Here is a 25,655-nt window from a genome sequence, read left to right as displayed (position 1 = left end):
CACCCAGGCTGGAATGCAATTGGCACGATCTCGGTTCACTGCAACCTCTGCCTCTGGGGTTCAAGCGATTCTCGTGCCTTAGCCTCCCCAGTAGCTGGGATAACAGGCGCATGCTACCAGGCCCAGCTAATCATTTTGTATTTTTAGTAGAGTCGGGGTTTCACCATATTGCCCAGGCTGGTCTCAAACTCCTGACCTCAAGTGATCTGCCACCACGCCCCGCCCCAGAATTACATTTTTGAGAGCTTCCAGTTCACCTAAGATACTTCCACTCTGGGACTGTTCAAACGCCCAGCCTTTCTGAAGTTGGCTGAGTTACAACAAGCCTGGCCTACACCTGGTGAGCAACCGCACTCCTGAAACGATGGGGTGATACAGACCAGAACAGGTTTACCTTCCCACCTAAAAGAACCAGAAGAGTAAAACAAAACAGTCAAAACCTATGACCATGGCTGTCAAGACACCAGACACCAGGCAGGGAAGGACCGTGCCCCTGAGAGGCGGAGTCTGTGAGGGAGCCCGCGGCTGCCCAGCTCACTGCCACCAGAGCTCCAACCACGGTGCAGGGGGTAGCCAGGCAGGGCCCCCAGATGCTCAGACAGAAAACAGAGCTCCAAGAGAGGTTCCAGAGATCTGTGCACTTCCACCTGAGTCATCCGGCAGGACGCTAGTGGCCACGAGCCTGTTGAGAACGTGCACTCAAAGCCGGGACCTTTCCCCACAGCCAGGCAGGCCACACTCTCCATCCACAGGCTGTGGGCTGGAGGACAATGGACGGACCTGCCTCAGTGGCTCCAGACCCACCTAACAAACCTGAAAAGCAAAATCCAACGTGATCTGACTGGTTTCAAGTGACTTAGCTGAGTTCCAGAACACAGTTCAAGAACATTCACAGGAAGAGGAGTCCCTAGCATCATACAAGTTTTGTAAAACCCACCCACATCCTGGCATCGGCTACAGGTTACCAGACGTGCAAAGGGGCAGGAAACATGACCCCCAATGGGGAGAAAAACCCAGTCATCAAAAAGCCCGGCTTTGACACAGATGCTGGATTAGCAAACGAGGCCATGAAAGCCATTGGTGGGCCGGGCGCGGTGGCTCACACTTGTGATCCCAGCACTCTGGGAGGCCTTGGCGGGCGGATCACTTAAGGTCAGGAGTTCGAGACTAGCCTGGGCAACGTGGCGAAACCCCGCCTCTACTAAAAATACAAAACTTAGCCAGGCGTGGTGGTGCGCGCCTGTAATCCCAGCTACTCGCGAGGCTGAGGCAGGCGAATCGCTTGAACCCAGGAGGCAGAGGTTACGGTGGCCGAGATTGTGGCACTGCACTCCAGCCTGGGCAAAAGAGTGAAACTCCGTCTTAAAATAAATAAATAAATAAATAAGTAAATAAAGCTATTGGTATAGCCTGTATTCTATAGGTTTGAAAGTTAAGTAGAAACATGTTAGGAAATGTTTGAAAGACTCCAACAGAACTTTTAGAGCTGAAAACAACAATGCCTAGAATGTAGGCACACACAGACCGGATGAGCTCAACAGCATCACGTGCAGAAGACAAGACGAGTGGACTGGAAGACAAACCAACAAAAACCTGCTCAACTGAAGCATGGACGGAAAGAATAATAATCTAAAAATTGAAAAGAGCACCAGTGAGCTGTGGAACCACTCTGAGAACTCCTACATACACAGCTGGAATACTGGAAAGCATGGTGGGCAGAAAACATTATTTGAAGAAATAACGACTGAAAAATTTCCAAATTTGTTAAAAACCCTAAATCCACAGATCCAAGAAGCTCAATGAACCCTAAGTGCACACACACAAAATAACACCAAAGGCACATCAGTAATCAAATTGCTTTACAGACAAACTAAGGCTTAGAGGAAAATCCAATTGCTAAAACCAAGAGATACAGAAAAAACATTTTAAAAGCAGCCATATAAAAAAGACACATTATACACAGAGAAATAACTGCAGTGGCGCTGGATTTCTCACTGCAAACACTGCAGGTGAGAACCCAGGGAAACCACCATTTAAAGCATTGGAAGAAATAACTATGCATCCAAAATTCTAAGAATATCTTTCAAAAATGAAAGCAAAATAAGGACTTTCCAGGCATTAAAGAGCTGCAAGAGGGCCGGGCACAGTGGCTTACGCCTGAAATCCCAGCACTTTGGGAGTCCGAGGCAGGTGGATCACGAGGTCAGGAGTTTGAGACCAGCCTGGCCAACATGGTGAAACCCCGTCTCTACTAAAAATACAAAAATTAGCCAGGCATGGTGGCTCGTGCCTGCAATCCCAGCTACTCAGGAGGCTGAGGCATGAGAATAGCTCGAACCTGGGAAGTGGAGGTTACAGTAAGCCAAGATCGTGCCACTGCATTCCAGCCTGGGCGATGGAGCAAGACTCCATCTTAAAAAAAAAAAAAAAAAAAAAAAAAAGACCACTGACTGTTTAAACAGGATAACCATATGGCTATTATGGTGTTCAGAACATACATATATGTAAAATATAAGAGAATAGCAGTTATCAAGTTTGGGAGAAGAAAAGTGATTTTGCAAGACCTACTGTAAAGCTACATCAGTCAAACAAGGACAGTACTTGCCTAAAGGCAGATACGTAGATCAATGCATCAAAAGAGAGGGCCCTGGAGCTGACACACACATGTGGACGACTGACTTTACACACATGTGGACAACTGACGCTGATATGTGGACAACTGGCTCACACATGTGGATGACTGATACATATGGGGACAACTGACATGGATGACCAACTCATACATGTGGATGACAGACTCACACACATGCAGATGACTGACTCATACATGCAGATGACTGACCCTCATGTGTAGACAACTGACACACATGTGGACTGACACACTGGATGACTGACAGACATGCAGATGACTGACTCACACGTGGACGACTCACATGTGGACAAATGACACATGCAGATGATGGACTCACACATGCAGATGACAGACTCACACGCATGCAGATGACCAACTCACACATGCAGACTGACTCTCACATGTGGATGACTGACATGTGGACTGACACATGTGGACGACTGACAGACATGCAGGTGACTGACTCACACATGGACAACTGACACATGTGGACTCACACATGCAGATGACTGACTCATACATGGACGACTGACTCATACATGGATGACTGACAGACATGCAAATGACTGACACATGTGGACTGACACATGGGTAACTGACCCACACATACAGACAACTGGCTTTTGGCAATGGTACAGAGTCAATTCTATGTAGAAAGAATGGTTTTCTCAACAAATGGCACTGAACTAGGCATCCACAAGCAAAAAATTCAATCCATACCTCACACCATATACAAAAGTCAACTATAATAAAACACAGACCTAAATGTAAACCCCCAAACCATAAAACTCGTATAAGAAAATGTGGGAGAATATCTCTGGGTTCTCAGATTAGGCAGTGATGCCTTAAACAGAACGCCAAAAACAGGATCCAGTTAAAAAAAAAGAAAAACGTTGATAAACCAAACTTTATAAAAACTTTTAAAATTCAGCACTTCCAAAGACAGATCTGTAAACCATATATCTGATAAAGGACTTATATCCAGAACATAAACTCTCAAAACTCCAAAATACCCAATAATAAGCAAGAAAAATATTTGAACAGACCCTTCATTAAAAAAGATATATGGATCATAAATAAGCCCATAAAAAGATGCTTAACATCAACTGTCATTAGAGAAATGAAAATGAAATGAACTGAAAACTAAAACCACAACAAGATATCACTACACACCTACTAAAATGGATAAAATTTAAAGACTGACCATGCTAAGTGTTGGGAAGGATGCAGAGGAACCAGGACTGTCTGATACGGATTGGCTCCGTGTCCCCACCCAAATCTTGTCTTGAATTGTAATCCCCATTTGTCAAGGGAGGGACCTGATTGGATTATGGGGGTGGGTCCCCCATGCTGTTCTCATGTGAGTGAGTTCTCACAAGAGCTGGTTTTGAAGTGTGGTACAACGCTCCTCAATCTCTCCTGCCACCATGTAAGATGTGCTTTGCTTCTCCTTCACCTTCTGCCATGATTGTTGTTTCCCGAGGACCCCCCAGCCATGCTGAACTGTGAGTCAATTAAACCTCTTTTGTTTATAAATTACACAGTCTTAGGTAGAACCCTGATAGCAGTGTGAGAACGGATGAATGCACTCTCATACACTAGAGATGGTACAATCACTTGGAAAGCAGTTTGGCAGTTTTGTTTTTTTTTTTTTTTAATTTTTGAGACAAGCTGGGGTGCAGTGGTGCGATCTCAGCTTACTGCAGCCTTGACCTCCTGGGCTCAAGCAATCCTCCCACCTTAGCCTCCCGAGTACCTGGGACCACAGGTGTGTGTCACCATGCCCGGCTACTGGCAGTCTCTGAAAATGTTAAACCTAGACACCTGTCATATGTTCTAACCATTCTACTCCCAGGGGTTTAATCAAGAAAAATGAAGGCATGAATATTCACAGCATCTCTCTTAGTAACCACCAAAAATCAGAAACAACCTAAATGTCCACTGACAGCTGAAGGGTAAATGGACACATTCACACAATGGGCACTTCAGGCAGCGAAAATGGGGATCTCGGCTTAAAGACTCGAGGGAAAGCCGCCCATGGTGAGAGCCCTTTTCTATAAAACCGAGACATGCAGACAACAGAAAGCCCAGCAATGGGTGGCAGGGGTGGGCTGGGCATGGCTGTGAAGCGCGGAGGATCACCTGAAGATCATCAGGGCATGAGGGAGGACCGGGCTCACTCTTCTGACAGCAACGATGGCTTCTGGGTGAAAATTCACCCAAGTGTGTACTTTGAATATATGCAGCCTATCTATTATACAGCAATAAGGTGGTTAAATTAATGAAGTGTTTCATTGTATAAATAACAAACTTGAAATTTAATCAATGCTTCCATTCCGGGGGAACAGCCACCAGCATCAGAGAGCTAACAGCTCTGACACCCGGACAGGCTGCAAGCTGCCCAGGCACGCAGGCCAACCAGCCACACTAGGGCTGCCTTCCCTGCCACGTGGTCTCCGGAGGCAGTGGCTGAGGCAGCCCCACCTGGGGGTGGCCTCTGACTTGTTCTCTGCCTTTGCTTCCCTCCTCTCTTCCTCCAAGGTACCCGCCATAGCCTTCCGCCAGCTCAGGGCTCCTCTGCCTCTGCTTCCCTCTTCTCTTCCTTCTGCCGGCTCAGGGCTCCTCTCTCCATGGTGCCATCATCCTAACCCCCAGCGGGAATGAACTCCGGTGGAATGAGGTAGAAACCCCCTGGATACAGCCATGGAAGCCCTGCAGCCCACGGAGGAGGCACCGCAGCTCAGGACCAGTCACTCCAGAGAGGCCTGCCTGCCCGCAGGGAGGCGGCGGGTGCCCACAGCCAGTGGTCCCTGTTTCTAGGTGGGAGGTGGGGTCTGCTTACATGCAGGGAGGGGTTCCAAATGCAGACTCCCCCGTGCCAACAATGAATGGCAAGTGCCCGTGCCCACACTGTTCTCAGGCTCTGAGAGGAAGTGTCAACCCTCCCTCCTCAGACGCCAGGCTTCAGCACACTGGAGATTTAATAGTGTGCTTTTAGAAATCTTCTTTTTCTATGTCAAATCTTCTTTCTTATTATCAATTTAATGGGTTTATTTGTGGCTGGACTTCCCATTTCTGGCCTCTGAGCCCTCTGTGAAGGTGGACACAGCTCTGCGGGCTGCAGCACCTCCCACTTCTGGCCTCTGAGCCCTCTGTGAAGGTGGACACAGCTGTGCGGGCTGCAGTACCTCCCATTTCTGGCCTCTGAGCCCTCTGTGAAGGTGGACACAGCTGTGCGGGCTGCAGTACCTCCCATTTCTGGCCTCTGAGCCCTCTGTGAAGGTGGACACAGCTGTGCCGGCTGCAGTACCTCCCATTTCTGGCCTCTGAGCCCTCTGTGAAGGTGGACACAGCTCTGCGGGCTGCAGCACCGCCCATTTCTGGCCTCTGAGCCCTCTGTGAAGGTGGACACAGCTGTGCGGGCTGCAGTACCTCCCATTTCTGGCCTCTAGAGCCCTCTGTGAAGGTGGACACAGCTCTGCGGGCTGCAGCATGTGTATGCCCGTCTTGGGAGGTGACCAGAGGACCCCCTCGCCCCTTGCTGTCATGCCCAGTGCCAGCCGAGCCCCCTGGCAGCCCCACTGGTTCTCTGGGTCCCTGAAGATCTTCTAGTGAACACCCTTTTGAGTTAATCAGTCACCTGCTGCCACTCTCAGGCTGAAGGAGCCACCCCAGGACTAGGGAGTCCTCTTACCTCAGCTCCAAACTCTATTTTCTGAGCAAACAAATGGGTCTTACAAAACTAATTGTCACTGAAGCATCTTAAATCACATCCTAGAAAACCGTGGTATGACAAATGATTCACTTTTCTTTCCTTTGTTTCAAAGAGAGAGCCAGGGGCCAGGCGTGGTGGCTCATGCCTGTAATCCTTTGGGAGGATGAGGTGGGCAGATCACCTGAGGTCAAGAGTTCAAGACCAGCCTTGCCAACATGGCTAAACCCTGTCTCTACTAAAACTACAAAAATTGGCCGGGCGTGGTGGCTCACACCTGTAATCCCAGCACCATGGGAGGCTGAAGCAGGCGGATCATCTGAGGTCAGGAGTCCAAGACCAGTCTGGCCAACACGGTAAAACCCCGTCTCTACTAAAAATACAAAAATTAGCCAGGCGTGGCAGTGGGCGCCTGTAATCCCAACTACTCCGGAGGCTGAGGCAGGAGAATCACTTGAACCCGGGAGGCGGAGGTTGCAGTGAGCTGAGATCACACCACTGCACTCCAGCCTGGGTGACAGAGCGAGACTCCGTCTCAAAAACAAACAAATAAAAAATACCAAAATTAGCCAGGCATGGTGGCACACACCTGTAATCCCAGCTACTAGGGAGGCGGAGGCATGAGAATCACTTGAACCCAGGAGGCAGAGGTTGCAGTGAACCAAGATTGCGCCACTGCACTCTAGCCTGGGCGACAGACCGAGACTCCATCCATAAAAAAAAAAACAAAAACAAAAACAAAGGGAGAGCCAGAGGTGCTATGGCACCCGCACGAGGGTCAGTAGCCTCAGGCCCAGGCACAGCCCCATGAGGCAGCAGGAGGGAGAGCAGGGCAGTGCAGCGCCCTCTGAACCCGCAGATCTCTAGAGGGTGGCCTCTGCTGGGACCTCACACCCCCATCTGCATCCGGCACAGGGCAGCCACACACCCCCCATCTGCATCTGGCACAGGGCAGCCACAGCACAGCACCGGGCCGATGTTGTCACAGGAAGAGGTCAAAGCCGCCACCAGGTGCCAGAGTTCTGCCTTTGAGAAAAGAACCTTCTAGGGAAGGAGGTCCCCACCCCTCCAGGACACTGCTCCCGGGGAGGGTGTGACAAACTTACGTTGTCCCGGATGTTGATGTCAGAGCCCTTGGACAGCAGCAGCTTCACGAGGTCCACGTGCTTGTACTCCGTGGCCCAGATCATGGGTGTCCAGCCTCCGTCATCCTGCCAGGGAAGAGAACAAAGCTGTCATCGCTCCAGAGACCAGCAACCGCCAGAGCAATGAGGACTCCCACGCTGAGGTCTCTGCACCTCCCAGGTACCACGCCCCTCGTGCATGCGTCTCACTCAGGACCTGAACACAACCCTCAGAGGCCACAGTTCTTCCTCAGAGCACGGCCCAGGTAGCTCCACAAGTGCAGGGTGAAGGCAGAACCAGGACTGGGCCAGGCCCAACCACCCTGCCCAACATGCCCTGTGCTGTTGGCCTTGCCCGCTCCCAGTTGGGCACCACTCACTGGGGACGCACCAACACAGCTGCATGCACCAAGTCTAATGGCACACACAGGGGAGCTGAAACTTCGTAAGCCCAGGCCAGACCCGGAGAGCACCAGCAGCCTTGGCTGGCGGGAAGCCTGGGCTGTAGCAGGCTCTGCTCCTCCTTCAGCCTCCAATGGTGGCTCCACGCAGGAGAGCCAGGGACCCTATCAGAGCAGCAGCTGGGAACTGTGGATGGGAGACGGACAGGTGGACAGAGACGGATGCCCCTGCTTCCTCCTGGGCTGATCAGCTCTGCGGCTCCTGCCACTCCTGAGACCAGTCAGTGGGCCTGGGTGATTTTCTTTAAGCCAGAAAAAGGCAACTTTTCTGAAAATGAGGGTCATATGGCCAATTCCTACTCTGATGGCAAAAGACTCAGCCTCTTCCCCAGCACCCCTCAAAGGACCTGCACATCTCACTGTCACAGACACAGCAGCCTCCACGATTAAAGCTACCTCTCCCCTGCGGTCGACGTCAGCACCACCACAGGCACTGGGAACACAGCAGGGACAGCAGAGCGCAGCCTCCCAGAGCCCAGGCCCCCTGCTCAATGGATGAGGGTACAACGTCAGAGAGAAGAGGTCAGGGGATGCTTCAGACGCAGTGACCAGGCAGGGGCTCCGGCCTCTGGACGCTCAGGGCAAAGGCAAGAGTATGGGCTTTTGAGCACATCACAGGCACTGCTGCTTCCAGCCCATGGGGATACTGCCACGGCCAAGAGGGCACAGAAGCTGGGCGTCAACAACTGGGTGGGCAACCACTGGGCTAAAAAGACTTGGACCAAGCCCCCTGAAGGAAGGAGTGAGAGAAAGCGTGAGGATGGCACTTATCCCAGAGCTGTGGGTCCATGCAGGAGGGACCCCCAGTGCGTGGTGAGCAGCCTCGATCCATGCAGGAGGGACCCCCAGTGCATGCTGAGCTGAGCAGCCTCAAAGCCTGCCCTTCTTTGATCTCCCCAGTCATTCACTCGTGAGGCAGGTGGCCCCTGTGTGTGAGGCACCGCAGATCAGCACACATGCATGGCAAACCCTGCCCCGTGGCGCTGGCTGTGGGGTAGAGATGGACAATGAGCAGGAAGGAAGACGGGTGCCATGGAGGGAGGCCAGTGACACCTCCCTCAAATGGTGATATCTAGACGCAGCTGATGGAGAGCAAGGGAGGAGCCTCCAGCCAGACACAGTGCAGAGCCTGCCCTGCTGTGAGCGTTCACAGCAGGCCAGGGGAGAAGGGGACAGGGAGGAGACAAGGCATCCAGGGCCCAAGGGCTTGAGCTAGCTCTGTGCGTGGAAGGGGACGCCGTGGAGGGCCCAAGCTGGCCCCGTGCGTGGGATGGGACGCCGTGGAGGGCCCGAGCTGGCTCTGTGCATGGGAGGGGACACCATGGAGAATGGGGGTGGGACCAGGAGCTGCAGAACAGTGACTTTCCATAGCCAGTCCGCATGGTGTGCTGCTAAGGGGAGGGGGTGGCTGTACCTGACAGTTGACGTCCATCTGCCCATTTGAAAGCAGGTACTGGACCACTTCGTAGTGGCCTTTCTTGGCAGCCAGATGCAAACACGTAGAGCCCTCTGCGTCCTGCAACAGAAATGCCACTTAGTCAAAGAATCCATACCTGTGATCCTGGTGTGCCAGCCCTGAGTGCGGGATCCAGGAGAACCCAGTGTCCACCATGCGGGTGGGGTACTGTCCTACTCAAATGACAAGGAAACCCAGGCTGAGGCCGTGGGGTCGTTTCCTAAGAGAACAGCCGAGGTCCAAGCCCTGTGTGCAGCCCCCTGTGGCCCCATGAGTGGTTGGTCGCCTGGCACCGTGAGGACGGTGTGAATGATTCAGTAATAGTTCTCCACGTACCACAGAACTCAAAATAATAGATGGCAAAAGCGGGAACACAAAGAGCGCCAGGCCCACCCCACGGCCTCGGAAATGCCACAGGCTCTGCCCTCCTCTTGCTTCCTTTGCTGCTGGGCGCATCGCTTTTTTTTTTCTTTCTCTCCTTTTTGAGACGGGTCTTGCTGTATCGCCCAGGCTGGAGTGCAGTGGTGCGATCACAGCTCACCACAGCCTCTGATTCCCATGCTCAAGTGACCCTCCTGCCTCAGCCTCCCACGTAGCTGGGACTACAGGTGTGCACCACCACGCCTGGCTAATGTATTTTTTTCTTTCCTAGAGACAGGGTCTTGCTATACTGCCTAGGCTATTTTTGAACTCCTGGCCCCAGGCAATCCTCCCACTTTGGTCAGGGAGTCGTAGGCAACATAACTGGGATTACAGTGCTGGGATTACAGGCGTGAGCCACCACGCCCAGCTTGGGAACACCTTCTCATTTCCTTTCAGCTCTGTTTCCCTGAGGAGACCAAATAGATCACACTGATCAAACCATCTCAAAGGAAAACAAAGACATGCAAGGTTGGAGGTCAGACCCAGGAAGCTCCAGAAGAGGCAGGGGAGCCGGTGCCGCCCGCACCGCTGTGCCATCCACGCGCCTTACACAGGGTTCTTCCTGCCCATGCTCCTCGCATAGGCCCACGGACGCACTCCACCACTTTCTCCCTTCAGGTGTTTGCTTTGCTTTCTCCCCTGTTCCTGTCTCCGTTTAACCATGTTCCTTCATTACCTTTCTCCCCTTATCTCAGTGGAGTCAATGCAGCAGTCGTAGAGTTTCACAGGCATCACTGCACATACTGCTCCCCCAGCTGGTGCTAAATCAGTGTGCTCACCTTCCTCAAGGAAAGCCAGCACACCTGATTCCCACACGGCTAGTGTTCAGAATTGTAATTTTATTATGAATACAAAATGATGCATGGTTGTTAAAGGTCTGCCTTAATTTTCAAGTGTCTTTAATCGCTGGAATAGTGCAGCTGACAATCCCCTAACTGCTGGCAGACTGTCACAGCATTCAGGACAGAAGCAGGTGCACCTGGCAGAGACCTTGGGCAAGCACTTCTGAATCAAGCAGGTAAGAGACAGACGCCAGCAAAGGAAGCTTAGCGAAGGAGGCCAGCTGTCACAAGAGCAAGACACCAGGCAGGAAGAGGGCAGGGCTGGGAGCGGCAGAGTGGGGGGTGAGGGGATTGAGAGTCAGTCAAGGGAACCCCGTGGGAATAGACGTGAAGGTGGCAAAGAGTGGGGCTGCAGGTAAGGAAAGGCTTCTGTCGGGTTCAGTGACAGCGGCTAGCTGTGAGGTCTGCAGGCACACAAACAGAAGCTCAAGACACTGGAGCCCACCCCCACCCAAGGGACACCCCACACAGCACCTGTCTGCTTTCTTTTCCTGCCTCCTCCCGAGAAGTAATCACTATCCTGAATTCATTACTATCATTCCCATGGATCTCGATACCTTTACTGTATATATCCATAAATGATGTTTTTACACCCTTTTAAATTCTCTAGATCACAGTGTATACCATCTGTAGACACATCACAGACCCTACTGGTGTGAGGCCCTGCTTGCTGGGCAGCCTGCAGTCCCCGTGCCCCACCAGTAAGGACCCTGCCTGTTGCTCCATGTCCCGCCCCTGCCAGTCTTTTCCACCTGTTATGCTGTATGGAATTCAGTAACTGTAAGATGGTCCCTCAGTCCTGTGTTTTTACCTGTTTGTTGGTCATACGCATGTATTTCCTCGTCTGGGAAGTGCACGTTTATGTTCTTTGCCTATTTTTCTGTGTGGTTTCTTTTTTTTTTTTTTGAGATGGAGTCTCACTCTGTCGTCCAGGCTGGAGTGCAGTGGTGCAATCTCGGCTCACTGCCAGCGCCGCCTCCCGGGTTCACGTCATTCTCCTGCCTCAGCTTCCTGAGTAGCTGGGACTACAGGCGCCCGCCACCACGCCCAGCTAATTTTCTGTATTTTTAGTAGAGACGGGGTTTCACTGTTAGCCAGGATGGTCTCAATCTCCTGACCTCATGATCCACCCGCCTCAGCCTCCCAAAGTGCTGGGATTACAGGCGTGAGCCACCACACTTGGCCTCATTTGTAGTTCTTTATATTTTTGGATATTAATCTTTGGCCAATGCATTGCAAAATCTTCCCCCAGTTTTTAGACTGCCTGTTTGTGTCCTTTGTGACATCTTTTTGAAGAGAAATTCTTAAATTTTAATGCACTTAACTTTGTCAATCATTTTTGCGCTTTTTTGTGTCTTAAAAGACGCTTCCCTGTGCTGGAATCACAAAGGCGGCCTCTGTGGTCTTCCAGGATTCGTCATTTGCCTTTCCTCGGACTCACCTGCTCGCCACGTGCAAGCGTGCTTCTCCAGCCTGGCTGGCATCTTCGTGTTGGAGGCAGGAGTGCTGCAGGAAGACATGGCAGGTTCTCGCTTTTGATGCTGCCAGACAAACCTCTGCCTTGTAGGATGAGAGCGAGTCTGCAGCGTAATTACTGACAGGGTGAGGCTGGAGTCTGTCACTCTATTTGTTTTCTATTTGTCCCATCTGGTTTTATTCCTGCATTCTACTTGCACAATTTTTCAGTATTACATTTTATTTCCTCTACTAGTTTTTTTTTTTTTTCCAGAAAAGCTGTCTTTGTTTTATTTTCTTGGTGCTTTCTCCAGGGATTACAATATTTGTCTTTATTGGTCTTCTCAGATTAATGTTGTACCACCTCCCACAATAAAATACCTTTACCACAGTGTGATTCCACTCTCACACTGCCCTCCTTTGGGTAGTTATTATCCTATATTTCACAGCAGGTCTTCAATAGTATCGTTTCATTCAGTGTTGTTTTGTTATAACATTGATGAGGTTAAAAACAAACAAAAACCACTCCCAGCCGGGGCCACTGTCTGTGGAGTCTGCAGGTCCTCCCGTGTCTGTGTGGGTTTTCTCCGGGTACCTCAATTTCACTCATACCCCAAAGACTCGCGTGTTAGATGAACTGGCATGTCTACGCTGTCCTGGTCTGAGTGAATGTATGTGTGTGTGTGTGTGTGTATGTGAGTGTGTCTGTGTGTGGGTGTGTCTGTTGTGTGTGTATGTATGTGTCTGTATGTGAGTGTGTGTGTGTGTGTGTGTGTGTGTGCACCCTGCGATAGGACGGTGTCCTGGCCCAGACTGCTTCCCGCCAGGTGACCTGAGGTGCCAGGATAGGCTCTGTTCACTCGCAACCCTGACCTGGAATAACTGGGTAAATATTTATCGTTTGTATTAATCTTTCTTAAATGTCTGTACAGCTCACATGTATTTCAGTGTTTAATATTAAAAATACTTTGGTCTTGATTTGGAAGCTTGCCGATGTTTTTGTGACCAGGAATATGGCAAAAGAACTTCACTCTTGTTTAGGTCAATCAGTCTGTGGTAAACTGGCTTCAACGCTTGAAGAAGTCGCATGCTCTAAGGACCTGTCAGCAGGGTTAAGTGAAGACTTACTGTGCTTCCAAACGTGTCTAAACTCCACCTTATGACATTATTTGAGTTTAAATGACCTCTCACATTTTAGGAAATTTAAATAGAAAAATGTCTTCATATCCACCATCTGATGCTCCTCATTCGTTCCCAAAGCACTAAGTTTTCCTCCTGGAAGCTTCAGGATTCCAGGCAAGCTTATCTGCCCTTTGTTTTTTTACCCAAACATGTTTGATTTCACCATCATTCGCTGAAGGATACTTTTACTGGATGTAGGATTCTGGGTTCACATTTTTTTGGCTTTGCTTCTTTCAGCACAATAAAAACTGCCTCCATGGTTTCAGATGAGAAGCCAGTAATATTTCATAACGTTGTCTGTCTAGATGTAATGTGCTGTTTTTCTCTAGCTTTTTTTCTTTTTTTTTCTTAGAGATGGGGTCTCACTCTGTCGCCTGGGCTAAAGTGCAGTGGTGCTAATCCAGCTCACTGTAGCCTCAAACTCCTGTGCTCAAGCAATGCTCCTGCCTCAGCCTCGAAGGGGCTATGACTACAGGCACGTGCCACCACGCCCAGCTAATTTTTCATTTCTTACAGAGATGGGGTCTCACTATGTTGTCCAGGCTGATCTCAAACTCCTCACCTCAAGCCATCCTTCTGCCTCAGCCTCTCAAAGCACTAGCATTACAGAAGCAAGCCACTGAACCTGGCCAACTGTTTGCCTATTTTGATCTAGCAATTCTACAGCCAGAAATCTGTCCTAAAGTAGCCTAATGTGCAAATATTTAACTATAAAAATATTTACTGAAGCACTGTTTATAATAAAAATTAAGATAAATATTAAATATTCAAATTTGACTAAAAATGATAAAATTATGTCATAAATTGATACAGCCATTTAGGTGTTTCACAGAATAATACTTAATGAGAAAATAGTGAAAGTTTAATGTGACATGAGGCAGGAGTTGAATTACTATGAGGAGTGTGATCACTTTGTTGTTGGAAAAATGTGTATTAATAGGAAAGACTAAGAATTTAAATGCTGTTATGGTAATATATAACAAAACCTGCCATTTAAAACATTTTGTACAGTTTTGTGGCATTACACACATTCACAATCACCACTATTTCCAAAACTTTCTCATTACCCCGAAACAAAGCTCTACAATCATGAGGCAAAATACCATCCCCCGGCCCCAGGGAATCTCCAGTCTACTTTCTGTCTCCATGAATCTCACTACTCTCGATGGCTTCTATCGGTCACATCGTGCAGGATTTGTCCTTGTGTCTGGCTTCTTTCCCTCAGCAGAATGTCCTCAAGGTCCATCCATGCTGTTCATAGGTCAGAATTTCATTACTTTTTATGGCTGAGTAACATCCCATCGTATGGATGGACTGAATGTGCTGACGCAGGCATCTGCTGAGACACCTGGGTTGTTTCTGTCCTTCAGCTACTGTGAACAATGCTGCAGCAAACACTGTTGTATGAAGATCTGTTTGTTTCTGGTTTGCATGCCTGTGGCATACACTTAGGAGTGGAGTTGCTAGAGATCACAGGGTAATCCTATGCTTAGCGATCTGAGGAAACACCAGACTGGTTTCCACAGTGGCTGCAGTGTTTACATCCCCACTAGCAATGCGTGAGAGTTCCGATATTGCCACATCCTCTGAGGCGCGTCTCACCGTGGCTCTGATTTGGCTTTCCTGGTGGCTGGTGATGCTGGACACCTTTTCATGTGGGAATTGGCCCTTGTGGGCCTTCCTTAGACAGATGGCTATTCAAGCCCTTTCTTTGCCCATTTCTGAATTGGGTTGTTTAATTTTCTGTTGCTGTTGAAAGATACAACCTCTTTATATATTCTGCATAAAAACCTCTTATCGGAGAATTTGCAGATACACTTCCTCATTCTGTAGGTGGTCTTTTCATGCTGTTGGTCGTAATCTTTGATGTACAAAAGTTTATTTATTTTTCCCCATTTTAAAACCTTTTATTATCTTTACAAACCCTTGGGTTGGGGGCTGACTTTCAACAGATCATAGTGAGGGAGCTGCTCTGCCATGCATGAAACCCCAACCCAGAAGCAGGTCATCTACAGATGGTTTAGTGCCAGGTTCCCTACAAACGTGCATTGCGTGACAGGCAAGGGGGTGGCTGTCTTTCCAGCTGCACATCATTTCCCAGGGCCAAACGTTTTTAGTTTTAATCAAGTTTGTCTATTTCTTTGATTATGCTTTTGTATTATATCCAAGAAATCGTTGTCAAATCCAGTGTCATAAAGGTTTCCCCCCATGTCTTCTTCAAAGAGTGTTCTGGTTTTAGCTCTTAAGTATGGGCCTTTCATCCACATACATTTTCCGTTTTTCTTTTTTTTTTGAAACAGAGTTTTGCTCTTGTCACCCAGGCTGGAGTGCAGTGGCGTGATCTCAGCTCACTGCAACTTCCGCCTCCCGGGTTCAATCGATTCTCCTGCCTCAGCCTCCCAGGTAGCTGGGATTACAGGCACCCATCACCACGCCCAGCTAATTTTTATATTTTTAGTAGAGACTGGGTTTCACCATGTTGGACAGACTGGTCTTGAATTCCTGACCTCAGGTGATCCACCTGCCTCGGCCTCCCAACGTGCTGGGATTACAGGCATTTGCCACCACGCCCAGCTGCATTTTCCATTAATTTTTGAATACAGTGTTAGGTGAGGATCCAACCTCACGCTTCTGGATGTGGACATCCAGCTGTCTCAGAACCATCTGTTGAAAAGACAGTCTTTTCCCCATTGAATGGTCTTTGTAACCTTTGCCAAAAATCAGTGACCATATATGCAATCGTTTATTTCTGGGCTTTTTATTTTATTCCATTGGTCTCTATTTCTGTCTTTATGCCAGTCCCACACTGTTTTCACTACTGTGGCCGTATACAGTAAGTTTTGAAATCAGCAAGTGTGAGTTCTCCAACTCTGTTCTTTTACAAAATTGTTTGGCTTCTCTGGGTCTCTTGAGACTCCGTATAAACTTTAGAGGTTTTCTGTATCTGTAAAAAAAAAAGCTGTTAGCACCGGGCGTGGTGGCTCATGCTCATAATCCCAGCACCATGGGAGGCTGAGGTGGGTGGATCACCTGAGGTCAGGAGTTTGAGACCAGCCTGGCCAACATGGTGAAACCCCATCTCTACTAAAAATACCAAAAATTAGCCAGGCATGGTGGTGCATGCCTGTAATCTCAGCTACTAGGGAGGCTGAGGCAGGAGAATTGCTTGAACCTGGGAGTTGGAGGTTGCAGTGAGCCGAGATTGTGCCACTGCACTCCAACCTGGGTGACAGAGCAAGACTGTCTCAAAAAAAACAAAAAAGCTGTTAGGATTTTAGTAAGGACTCCATGGACTCTATAGGCTGTTGGGTGGCACCTGCCATTTTAACCACATTCAGTCTTCTCATCTGTGAACATGGGATGTCTCTATTTATTCAGGTCTTCTTTAATTTGTTTCAGCAATGCTTGTTAGTTTTCAACTAACAAATACAAGTCTTTTGTCTTCTTGGTTAAACTTACTCCTAAGTATTTTATTCTTTTTGATGCTACTGTAAATGAAATTGTTTTCTTAATTTCTTTTTTGAATACTTCATTCGAAGTATATAGAAATGCAACTGATTTTTCTGTGTTAATTTTTTATCCTGTTTTGCTGAATTGGTTTTGTTAGCTAACAATATTTTTGTATATTCTTTAGGGTTTTCTACATATAAAAACATGTCATCTGTGAACAGAGGCAATTTTACTTCTTCCTTTCCAATGTGAATGCCTTTGATTTCTTTTTCTTGCCCAATTGCTCTGGACTGAAGACAGAGTGAGACGATGTACTGTAAGGCAAACACCTTCTGCACGGCAAACCCGTCATTAGCTCACCTGTCTGTTGTGAGGCTCTGTAGAGAGTGAGCACTCACTCGTGGTTTTTAATAATAAACCAGGTAACCAAAGTGAGATGAAGGAACTATTTCTGGACAACTGGGTCAGTGTGTGAAGGCCCCAAGTCCTGGAGATGTCAGTAAGGATGTCCCTTGCTCAGCTTTCTGAGAAACGTCTACACACACACTAGGATGGTGATTCTGACAGGGGAACATACCTTGGGATCCACCAGGGCCCCGGCCTTGATGAGGTACTTCACTGCTTCCAGATGGTTGTTTTCGGCTGCTTCCATCAACGGGGTCCTCTGGTCTTCTGAGCAGGTGTCAATATTAGCGCCCGCCTAGTGAAACAACAGTTCAGGTGTATGGGAGGGCTGTGACGGTAGCCATCGCCTGGGGAGAAGTGACTTACAAGCTTCCACACTCAAAAAAAACAGAGCTGCATTGTTTCAGTGACCAACAACGTCTGAGTTTTCTAAACATGTATTCAAAGACATAATTATTCTATTACTATCAAACCTTTAGGCTAAGCAGAATATTTCTGCTAGATTTCATTCCACTTCTAAGGTAATTTGATAGAAAATGTTTATAGCTCAGGAGTGTGACAACACCTTTAGAAATGAGGAGGACGGTGACAACCTTCTAAAGCAGACAAAGAAGGGGAGGGAAGGGCCCCTCAGCAGAGAGGAGGCAGGAGGGAGGTGCCGGTTCACCCAGCCAGGCCACACAGCATCCTCTCGCTGATTTAGTACTCGCCAAAATAAATGGAAAATCCTGATTTCCAGTAGCATGCATTCCAGAACAGTTTCCATTTTTCCGAATAAACGGAGAAACTTGAAAGACCAATTAACTGGCAGGTAAATTTTTCTTGGTCTGAAACTTAAGAAGCCCTCAACTTTAAAATTGGTTGTGTGCTAAAAGCAAATCAGCTGTTTGGCTGTTGAAACCTTTTCTCCATGAGGAAAAACTTCTTAGATGACAAAGACCTAGTATTTCATTTATAAAATAAACATTATGAAAAAACGTTGAAAATAGTATTGTTTTTACTATTAGTAATTAAAAACCAAAAGTAACACAATTAAATAAGGAATGTTTAAACAGCCCTAGAATGGTCTATATGGAAAATGAGGCTAGCTCATAATGGCTAAGAGGGGTGGAGAGGCCGGGTGCGGCGGCTCAGCCTGTCATCCGAGCACTTTGGGAGGTCAAGGCAGGTGGAGAGGCCAGGCGTGGCGGCTCACGCCTCTCATCCAGCACTTTGGGAGGCCAAGGCAGGTGGATCACCTGAGGTCAGGCGTTCGAGACCAGCCTGGCCAACATGGTGAAACCCCATCTCTACTAAAAATACAAAAATTAGCCGGGCGTGGTGGCAGGCGCCTGTAATCCCAGCTACGCAGGAGGCTGAGGCAGGAGAGTTGCTTGAACCTGGGAGGCAGCGGTTGCAGTGAGCCCAGATTGCACCACTGCACTCCAGCCTGGGCAACACGAGTGAACTCTGTTTCAAAAAAAAAAAAAAAAAAAAGTACCACAAAACAGAGGGGCAGTGAGAGGCTCAGGGGACTTTGACCAGAAGGAGCTGGGCTTCCCCAAAGAGAACGCAGGGTCCACAGAGCAAGGGTCAGAGGTCAAAAGGCTGAGGCCTGGAGGCGCACAGCGGGGGCAGTGACCCAAGGCTGACCTCAAACACCAAAGCTCAAAGCCAAGGTCCGGCTGCCAAACCTGAAGGTAAAGTAGCGTCGGAAGTCTACAACAGCTAATTTTTAACAAATAGTAAGCTTAAAAAACACAAAACAAGGTAAAGAGCGAGGCCCGTGCTGTGCAGAGGAGCTGTGGTTCTGCCTGCACCCTCAGCACACAGAGGCTGCTCCCCCAGACCCCACAAATCCTGGTGAAAGGAGAGAGGGTGCGCCCACAATGGAGAGGCTGGCACCGAAAGCCCCTGCGCCAGCACCAGGCCGGCAGCGCGGGCGGAAGTGCAGACAGACCCGAGTCTGCAAGGGCAGGAGGAGCTGATGGCTTCGGGCGGAGCACAGGGGAGGATGGGGGTCCTTCCCCAGGAAGGAGGGCTTGGGCAGCTCTCGGCGGCCCATAGGAAACGGGAGCCCGCCAGCTCCCCAGCGCAGAGCCCTCACAGACCCACACCGCACCCAGGACCCGGGTAAGCAGAAGGAAATGACCCCGCCCATGAAAACACAGGGCACTGAGACAAAGTCCAAGAAAGCTCTAAGAGTGGAGGGAAGCAGCGGAGCCAAAGGAAGAGTCAAAGCGAGACCCGCGCGGCGGCCAACTGCATTTCCAAACAGACCTGCCAGCGCCAAGAAACAGGTCCCGCCCCCGATCCAGCTCCATCCTGGACCCCACGCAGGCGTGGAGCAGGACCCGCCTCCCACGCGCTCCCCAAATCCTCACCGCAAGCGGAGCGGCTGGCAGTGACCAAGTCCCACACCGCCTGGGACTCCAAGGCCGAAGCCGCTGGCCGCTCACCCTCCGCGAGGCTCTGACTGAGGGCGCCCTTCCCAGGCTCGCGCGCACTCCCCGCCAACGGCTACCCATCGCGGTCCGCCTCCCAGGCATTGGGCCCACAGCGACTCCCGCCTGCAGCCCCGGCGGCACAGTCGCTCTCCCAGTCCCCAGTCCCCGAGGGGACAAGACACACCTGCAGCGCGGCAATCCCCTACACCTGCAAGGCTCCCTGCACCTGCAAGGCCCCCTAAGCCTGCAAGACCCCCTACACCTGCAATCTTCCTACACCTGCAATCTCCCTACACCTGCCACCTTTCATCTACAAGATCCCTAAACCTGCAACCTCCCTACACCTGCGTGGGCCTCACCCTGGTTGAGGCGCTGGCAGAAGGGGGTGCGGGTGGAGCCTTCGCCAACGTCCTGGGCCCCCTGAGTGCTGCATGGCCGGTCCTACCAGCCGCTCAGTCATCTGCCACCGCCCAGCAATGGCTTCAGCATGCAGTCCCTGCTAGGGGACTCCAGGGAGGAGCATCCTGGCCAGGGCTGGTGCCACAGAGCAGCCCAGCTTCTGCAGGCAGGTACGGGGTGCAGTGGGGAGAAGGCAGTGACCACCCCACCCCTGCCCTCCTCTGAGAGGCCTCTGTGGCCCCTCTGCCCCCTTCCTGGCCCCACGAGTGGAGGGGGAGACTTTGCCGGCGGGAGCCATCAGGCCCTCAACCCTCTTCCCAGAGCCTAGGGCCTGGCCTCTCCACTTAACTGCAGGGCACCTCAGTTCCTGGGGGGCTGTCCAGTGGGGGACACAGGGCCTCCCTCTGGGGGCAGCTGCCCACCTCCTACTTGCCTATCTACACTCCCAAAGTGGTAATGCCCTTGGCACCCCACCCACCTCCTATCCCCAGTGTCCACCGTCAACCAGCTCTGCCTACTGGGGGGTGGCCCCTGAAACCTGAGGGCCCCCAGGGCTGGGATCCAGATGCCCTCTTCCAGGGTGTGCCACCCAACAAAAGCATCCACGACGTTTGGGTGGCACCCTCGGGACCTGGCGGCCCCTGGCCCAGGCTGGCTGCTCTCCCGGTGCAGCCTGTGAGGCTCCTAAGACAGGGGCCCCTCCTCCCTCCCGCTCCCACCCCCAGCTTGTTGCCAGGGAGCCGAGGTGAGGCGGTTGTCTGCGACCACAGCAGCCTCCAAACACCAGGCAGCAGCCTTGCTGGGAGTCCACGGTGTTTGCTGACTACCCCACGTGTGGCCGTGGCCCAGCTGGCACCATCCTGGCCCTGGTCAGTCATGCCTCTGTTTCCCCTACACCCAGAGGCAAGGCTGTGGGAGGCAGGGCTGAGCCTGGAATAGCCCTTCCTAGTCCCCTCTTCTCAGCCCACCACCCATCCATCCGTCACCAGCCGTCACCGAATGGCAGATGCAGCCTGGGAAGGAGGTAGCACCTTTTCAGGAAAAGGGGTTAGAGAATCGAGACTGGACCCTACATGGTCTTGGTAGGGGCGTGGGGGAGACAACAGTAAAGGAGTTTACAACATTTTTTTTAATGAGAGATGACAGAAGAGCAGATCGATGAAAACATGAGTGTCTGTGGTGAGTTCGGATGGGAGCGTGTGGCACCTCGCTCGGTGCTCTCTAGAAACTGCAGACATGGCATGAAATCTTGCAACACGAGGGACCTGGACACCGAAGGGCAGCAGGTGAGAGAGGACAGCAGCACCCTAGAGCTGCAGCAGATGGAGGCACAGCTCCCGACTCCACAGGTATGAAAACACAGATCAAGTCAGAAAAGACCTCGGGGTGCTTGAGGCAGCTCGGACACCCGGGAGGCTCCGTGACCGACCCTCAGAGCCCCTCCCCAGCCTGGGAGCCAGAACACTGATGTCCCCAGCACTGGCAAAAGGCTGGGGTGGACCCCAGGTCGGCTGCCAGGGAAGCGCTTTTTGCACGATGGATTTCTCTGTCTGTGCACAGGGGAGATGACTCCACATGAGACCAAGACGGGAGCCCGGGGGAGATGACACCACAGGCCCTCCCTGGCGTGGCCAGAGCCTGCCCAAAGAGTGTGTGTGAGATGTGAGACACCCCTGCAGATGCTGAAACCCTGAGAAACAGCACCCCTGGATTCAGGGCAAACTAGAGACAAAGGCAATCTCTCTCTCTTCCTGGAGAATCTCAGGAAAACCGCTTAGATTCTAAGGGGAAGAAAAAAAATAGAAATCCCTCTACGACCAGCAACAGTAAGTTCTGCAGGGCAGGTCACCAAACTAAACACCAGGCTAGGGGTTCAACCTGAAGTTCCAGGCTGGTCAGACCCCGCGCACTGCACGGACAGCAGCACCAAGGGACACAACGATTTCCTCCCCATACATCGTGTTATTTCACGGCACTGAACTCACAAGAGGCTGTAAAACAGAACGAAGAGCTCTGTACTCCCCTCACTCAGCCTCCTCAACGACGACGTTTCAGGCAAGCACAGAGCACGGGCAGTCAGGAGGGAGCCCTGGCAGGGCTGGGCCACTCAGCCCCACGGCCATGTCCCATTTCTACACTCCCTTGTTTTCCTGACTGACAGAAGCAGACACAAAGGAACTTACGCTGGACAACTCAGTTAGCATAAAGGTTAAAAGCAAACACATGGAACCCTGCTACGCGAGGCACTTGCAGGACGGTGAGACCAAAACGGCTGCTGTTCCCAGGGAGGGCACCCAGGGGTCTACCAGGTGTCCAGGGAGCCAGCGACGCTGTGTCTCACGGGGGTGGGAATGTCAGGGCCAGAGTAGAATGATTTGTTAACCAGATGTTGAAATTTAAAGGACTTTTCTGTGTGCATGATGCAACCATATGTTTTTTGTTTTTTTTTTTTTTAATTTTAATGTTTAAAAAAGAAAGCCAGGCCGGGCGCGGTGGCTCACGCTTGTAATCCCAGCACTTTGGGAGGCCGAGGTGGGCGGATCACGAGGTCAGGAGATCGAGACCACGGTGAAACCCCGTCTCTACTAAAAATACAAAAAAATTAGCCGGGCGTGGTGGCAGGCGCCTGTAGTCCCAGCTACTCGGAGAGGCTGAGGCAGGAGAATGGCGTGAACCCGGGAGGCGGAGCTTGCAGTGAGCCGAGATTGCGCCACTGCACTCCAGCCTGGGCGACAGTGAGACTCCGACTCAAAAAAAAAAAAGAAAAAGAAAGCCAAAGAGAACACAGTGTCTTTCAAAGGAGTGGAAGGTAACTTCTCAAAAGGAAGAATGGAAGTCGGAAGACAGTGACATCATTCCTTACATGACCTGAGGAAAACCACCAGCAACCTGGAATTCCAGGCACAGGAGGAATGTCTTCAAGAAGCCTCCACAGACAGCAGTGGGCATGGAGAATGGGCTCACACACCCCACCCTCACGGGCTCACACACCCCACCCTCACGGGCTCACACACCCCACCCTCACGGGCTCACACACCCCACCCTCACAGGCTCACACACCCCACCCTCACGGGCTCACACACCCCACCCTCACGGGCTCACACACCCCACCCTCACGGGCTCACACACCCCACCCTCATGGGCTCACACACCCCACCCTCACAGGCTCAGCACACCCCACCCTCACGGGCTCACACATCCACATTCATGGCCTCACCCAGCTCCTGGGGCCATCGGGGCAGCACTCATACAGCCCTTGTTCCTGTCTGGTCCGTTCCCCCACGTGGCTCTGCACACTCGTCCCCATCCAGGTCCATCCGCAACAGAACAGAATCACGCCACACCCTTCACTAGGCCTCCCAGGAGAGAAGAGGGCCTCCCAGCCCAATGCCTGGACCTCCACCGGCATCTGCTCTCGAGCCCCACAACACCAGCTCCTGCCTCTTCCAGACCACGCTCTCTTCCTCTTCCTCAGAGCCCCACCTATGAATGTCCTGGCATCACTCCGGCCCTGAACAGCCCACCCCTCGCTCCAGCTCTGCCTGTGTCTGGACGACCACCCCCCACTCCCTGACCCCCGGCTGCCCCTGACCTCACCCCCTCCCACAAGCCTGTTCCCACCAAGTCAAGCCACTTCCCTCATGGACTCACCACGAACCACAGCCCACATGACTCGTCTTGAGGCCACCCCACTGTCTCCGAATCCTTTTCTGCTTCTCCCTGACATACCCAGTGGCCTCCGCGGCTCCTCCTGCATGGAGCTGGCCCCCAGTGCCTACCTTGGCTCAGCGCTTCTCATGACACACTTTCCTCTCAGCCTCCAGGAGCCCCCACAAACCCCTGGCTTACTGGACCCCAGTTCACTCAGCTGCTCCTTCCCTCACCCCCTGCCAGGGCTTGGCTCCCCCATCATCATCTCATTCAGTCTTGACCTTCGTAAGTCAAGTCTGCATGTGAGACTGAGAGGAACCACTGGGGCAAGAAGTGGAAAGTTTGTAACAGAGAGAAGAGAAATGGCAAAATCAAAATAAAAATCAATTCAAAAGACGGCAAGAATGACCAAAAAAGCGTTGGCTTCAAAAGGCTGGCACTATGGTCTGAATGCAATTTATTTACTGGGGCTGGGGGCCCCAATAAGGTTTTGAGGCTGGGCCTTTAAGAGGTGACGAGGCTGCGAAGATGGAGCCACGCCTTTCTGAAAGGCAGAGTCAGCACCCAGGAATGGAACTGCTCCCGTGTGGGCAGCCTGGTCCACAGCAAGGCTGTGCTGGAGCGTGTCCCTCTTGGTGCGGTTCCTGGCTGTGTTCGGGCACAGCATGAGGTCCTCACCATAAGTCAGCAGAGGCAGCCCCTCGACCTTGGGCTTCCCAGCCTGCAGAACTGTGAGAAATAAATTTCTTTGCTTTATAAATGACCCGGTCTCAAGTATTCTCTTACAGCAAGAGAAAATGGACTAAGACAGCTAGAAATTAAAACTACAATATAAGACATTAGGTATAAATAAAGGACTAAAAGTTCCTATTAAAATACCAAGATTGTTAGACTAAATTTATAAAAATCAAGCTCTATGTTTAAAATACATATATCCAAAAATGAGGGAAAAGGTCAGAATAAAAGAAGTGAAAAATCATTCCAGGCAAATAGTAACAAAACACCATCAGTTATGACTCCGGAAACGGGGGACAGACTGAGGCAGCTGGACAGCAGTGAGCACAGCAGACGGTGCGCCCCGTCGCTCTCTCCTTCTTGGCCCTAAGAAAGGCAGAGACAGGTGCAGTCCGAGAGCACAGGTCCTTCCCAGACAGTGGGGCCTGGGGGCCCCAACAAAACAGCCAGGCCTGCAGATCACCCTGCAGCTGACAAGCCCCCGGCAAGCAAGAGCTACCACCGGCTTTTTAGTAGTTTACTTTAAATACAAACAAGAATCACTGGGCATTTGAAGAAAACCTTTAGATAAGAAAAACTAAAACAGAGCAGCATAAAACTTGAAAATAACCATAACATCATCAGAGAAATAAGGGACGAACAAGAGGCTACTGAAAGAGGAACTATCCAAGAGCAAAAAGGAAGCACTGGGATTTGAAAATGTGACCACACATGTTAAAAATCCCCCAGGGTCTGGAAGCTGAAGGTGAGAATGCTGCCTGGAAGGCAGAACCAAAAGACAAGAAACAGACCACGGCAGGAAATTGGTCCGGAAGGTTCCACACCAGAGTTACGAGAGTCCCAGGACAGAGCTGAGACAGGTAGAGGACCTGGGCACAGAAGTCACACAGGAAACCCTCCTAGAACTGACAGGTGTGGATTTCGGCACTGAAAGGGCACAGCACCTGCACCAGATGCCCCGGTGGATCTAAAAGGACCCACGTTACAATGAGGCGCGACTTCAGACCAGCGGGGTTCAAGGAAAGTTCCTAAAGTCTCCAGAAATAATAGGTCACACACAAAGGATCAGAAGTCAGACCGCATCAGACTCAAACCTGGCATTTGAGAAACAGGGGATCCAACACCAGGATCAGGGAAGGGACGTCACGGGGACAAACAGCGTCGCGTGTCTGAACCCAGAGACAGCGGGCAGTGTTCGGATGGTTCAGAATAAATTAGCAGGAAGCAGAGTCACCTCAACCAACAGAAACACAAGCCAGTGATTAGCGACAGACATAACATACCCTGCAGACGACGTGGTTC

General features: G+C 50.9%; 1 protein-coding gene and 2 pseudogenes across 8 annotated transcripts in view; 2 read left to right on the top strand and 1 right to left on the bottom strand.

The window, feature by feature from the left end:
* EHMT1 (euchromatic histone lysine methyltransferase 1) overlaps nt 1–25,655 on the bottom strand; it is a 202,643-nt gene that overhangs the window by 7,067 nt on the left and 169,921 nt on the right. For all 8 annotated transcript variants that reach the window (XR_004031494.1, XR_004031495.1, XM_030818328.1 and 5 more), the window contains 3 exons: nt 17,315–17,437; nt 9,344–9,445; nt 7,451–7,555 (listed from right to left, as the gene is read on the bottom strand). Coding sequence is in view for 6 of the 8 variants with exons in the window: in XM_030818328.1 (XP_030674188.1) it covers nt 7,451–7,555; nt 9,344–9,445; nt 17,315–17,437 (330 nt within the window). In the remaining 2 variants the exon portion in view is untranslated. The remainder of the gene's footprint in view (nt 1–7,450; nt 7,556–9,343; nt 9,446–17,314; nt 17,438–25,655) is intronic.
* On the top strand, nt 19,136–22,423 carry LOC105740189 (annotated as a pseudogene).
* Nucleotides 22,699–23,456, top strand: LOC115836405 (annotated as a pseudogene).

This window comes from Nomascus leucogenys, chromosome 8 (assembly GCF_006542625.1).
Source record: "Nomascus leucogenys isolate Asia chromosome 8, Asia_NLE_v1, whole genome shotgun sequence".
Lineage (NCBI taxonomy): Eukaryota > Metazoa > Chordata > Mammalia > Primates > Hylobatidae > Nomascus > Nomascus leucogenys.
This window is presented reverse-complemented; position numbering and strand designations above follow the sequence as displayed.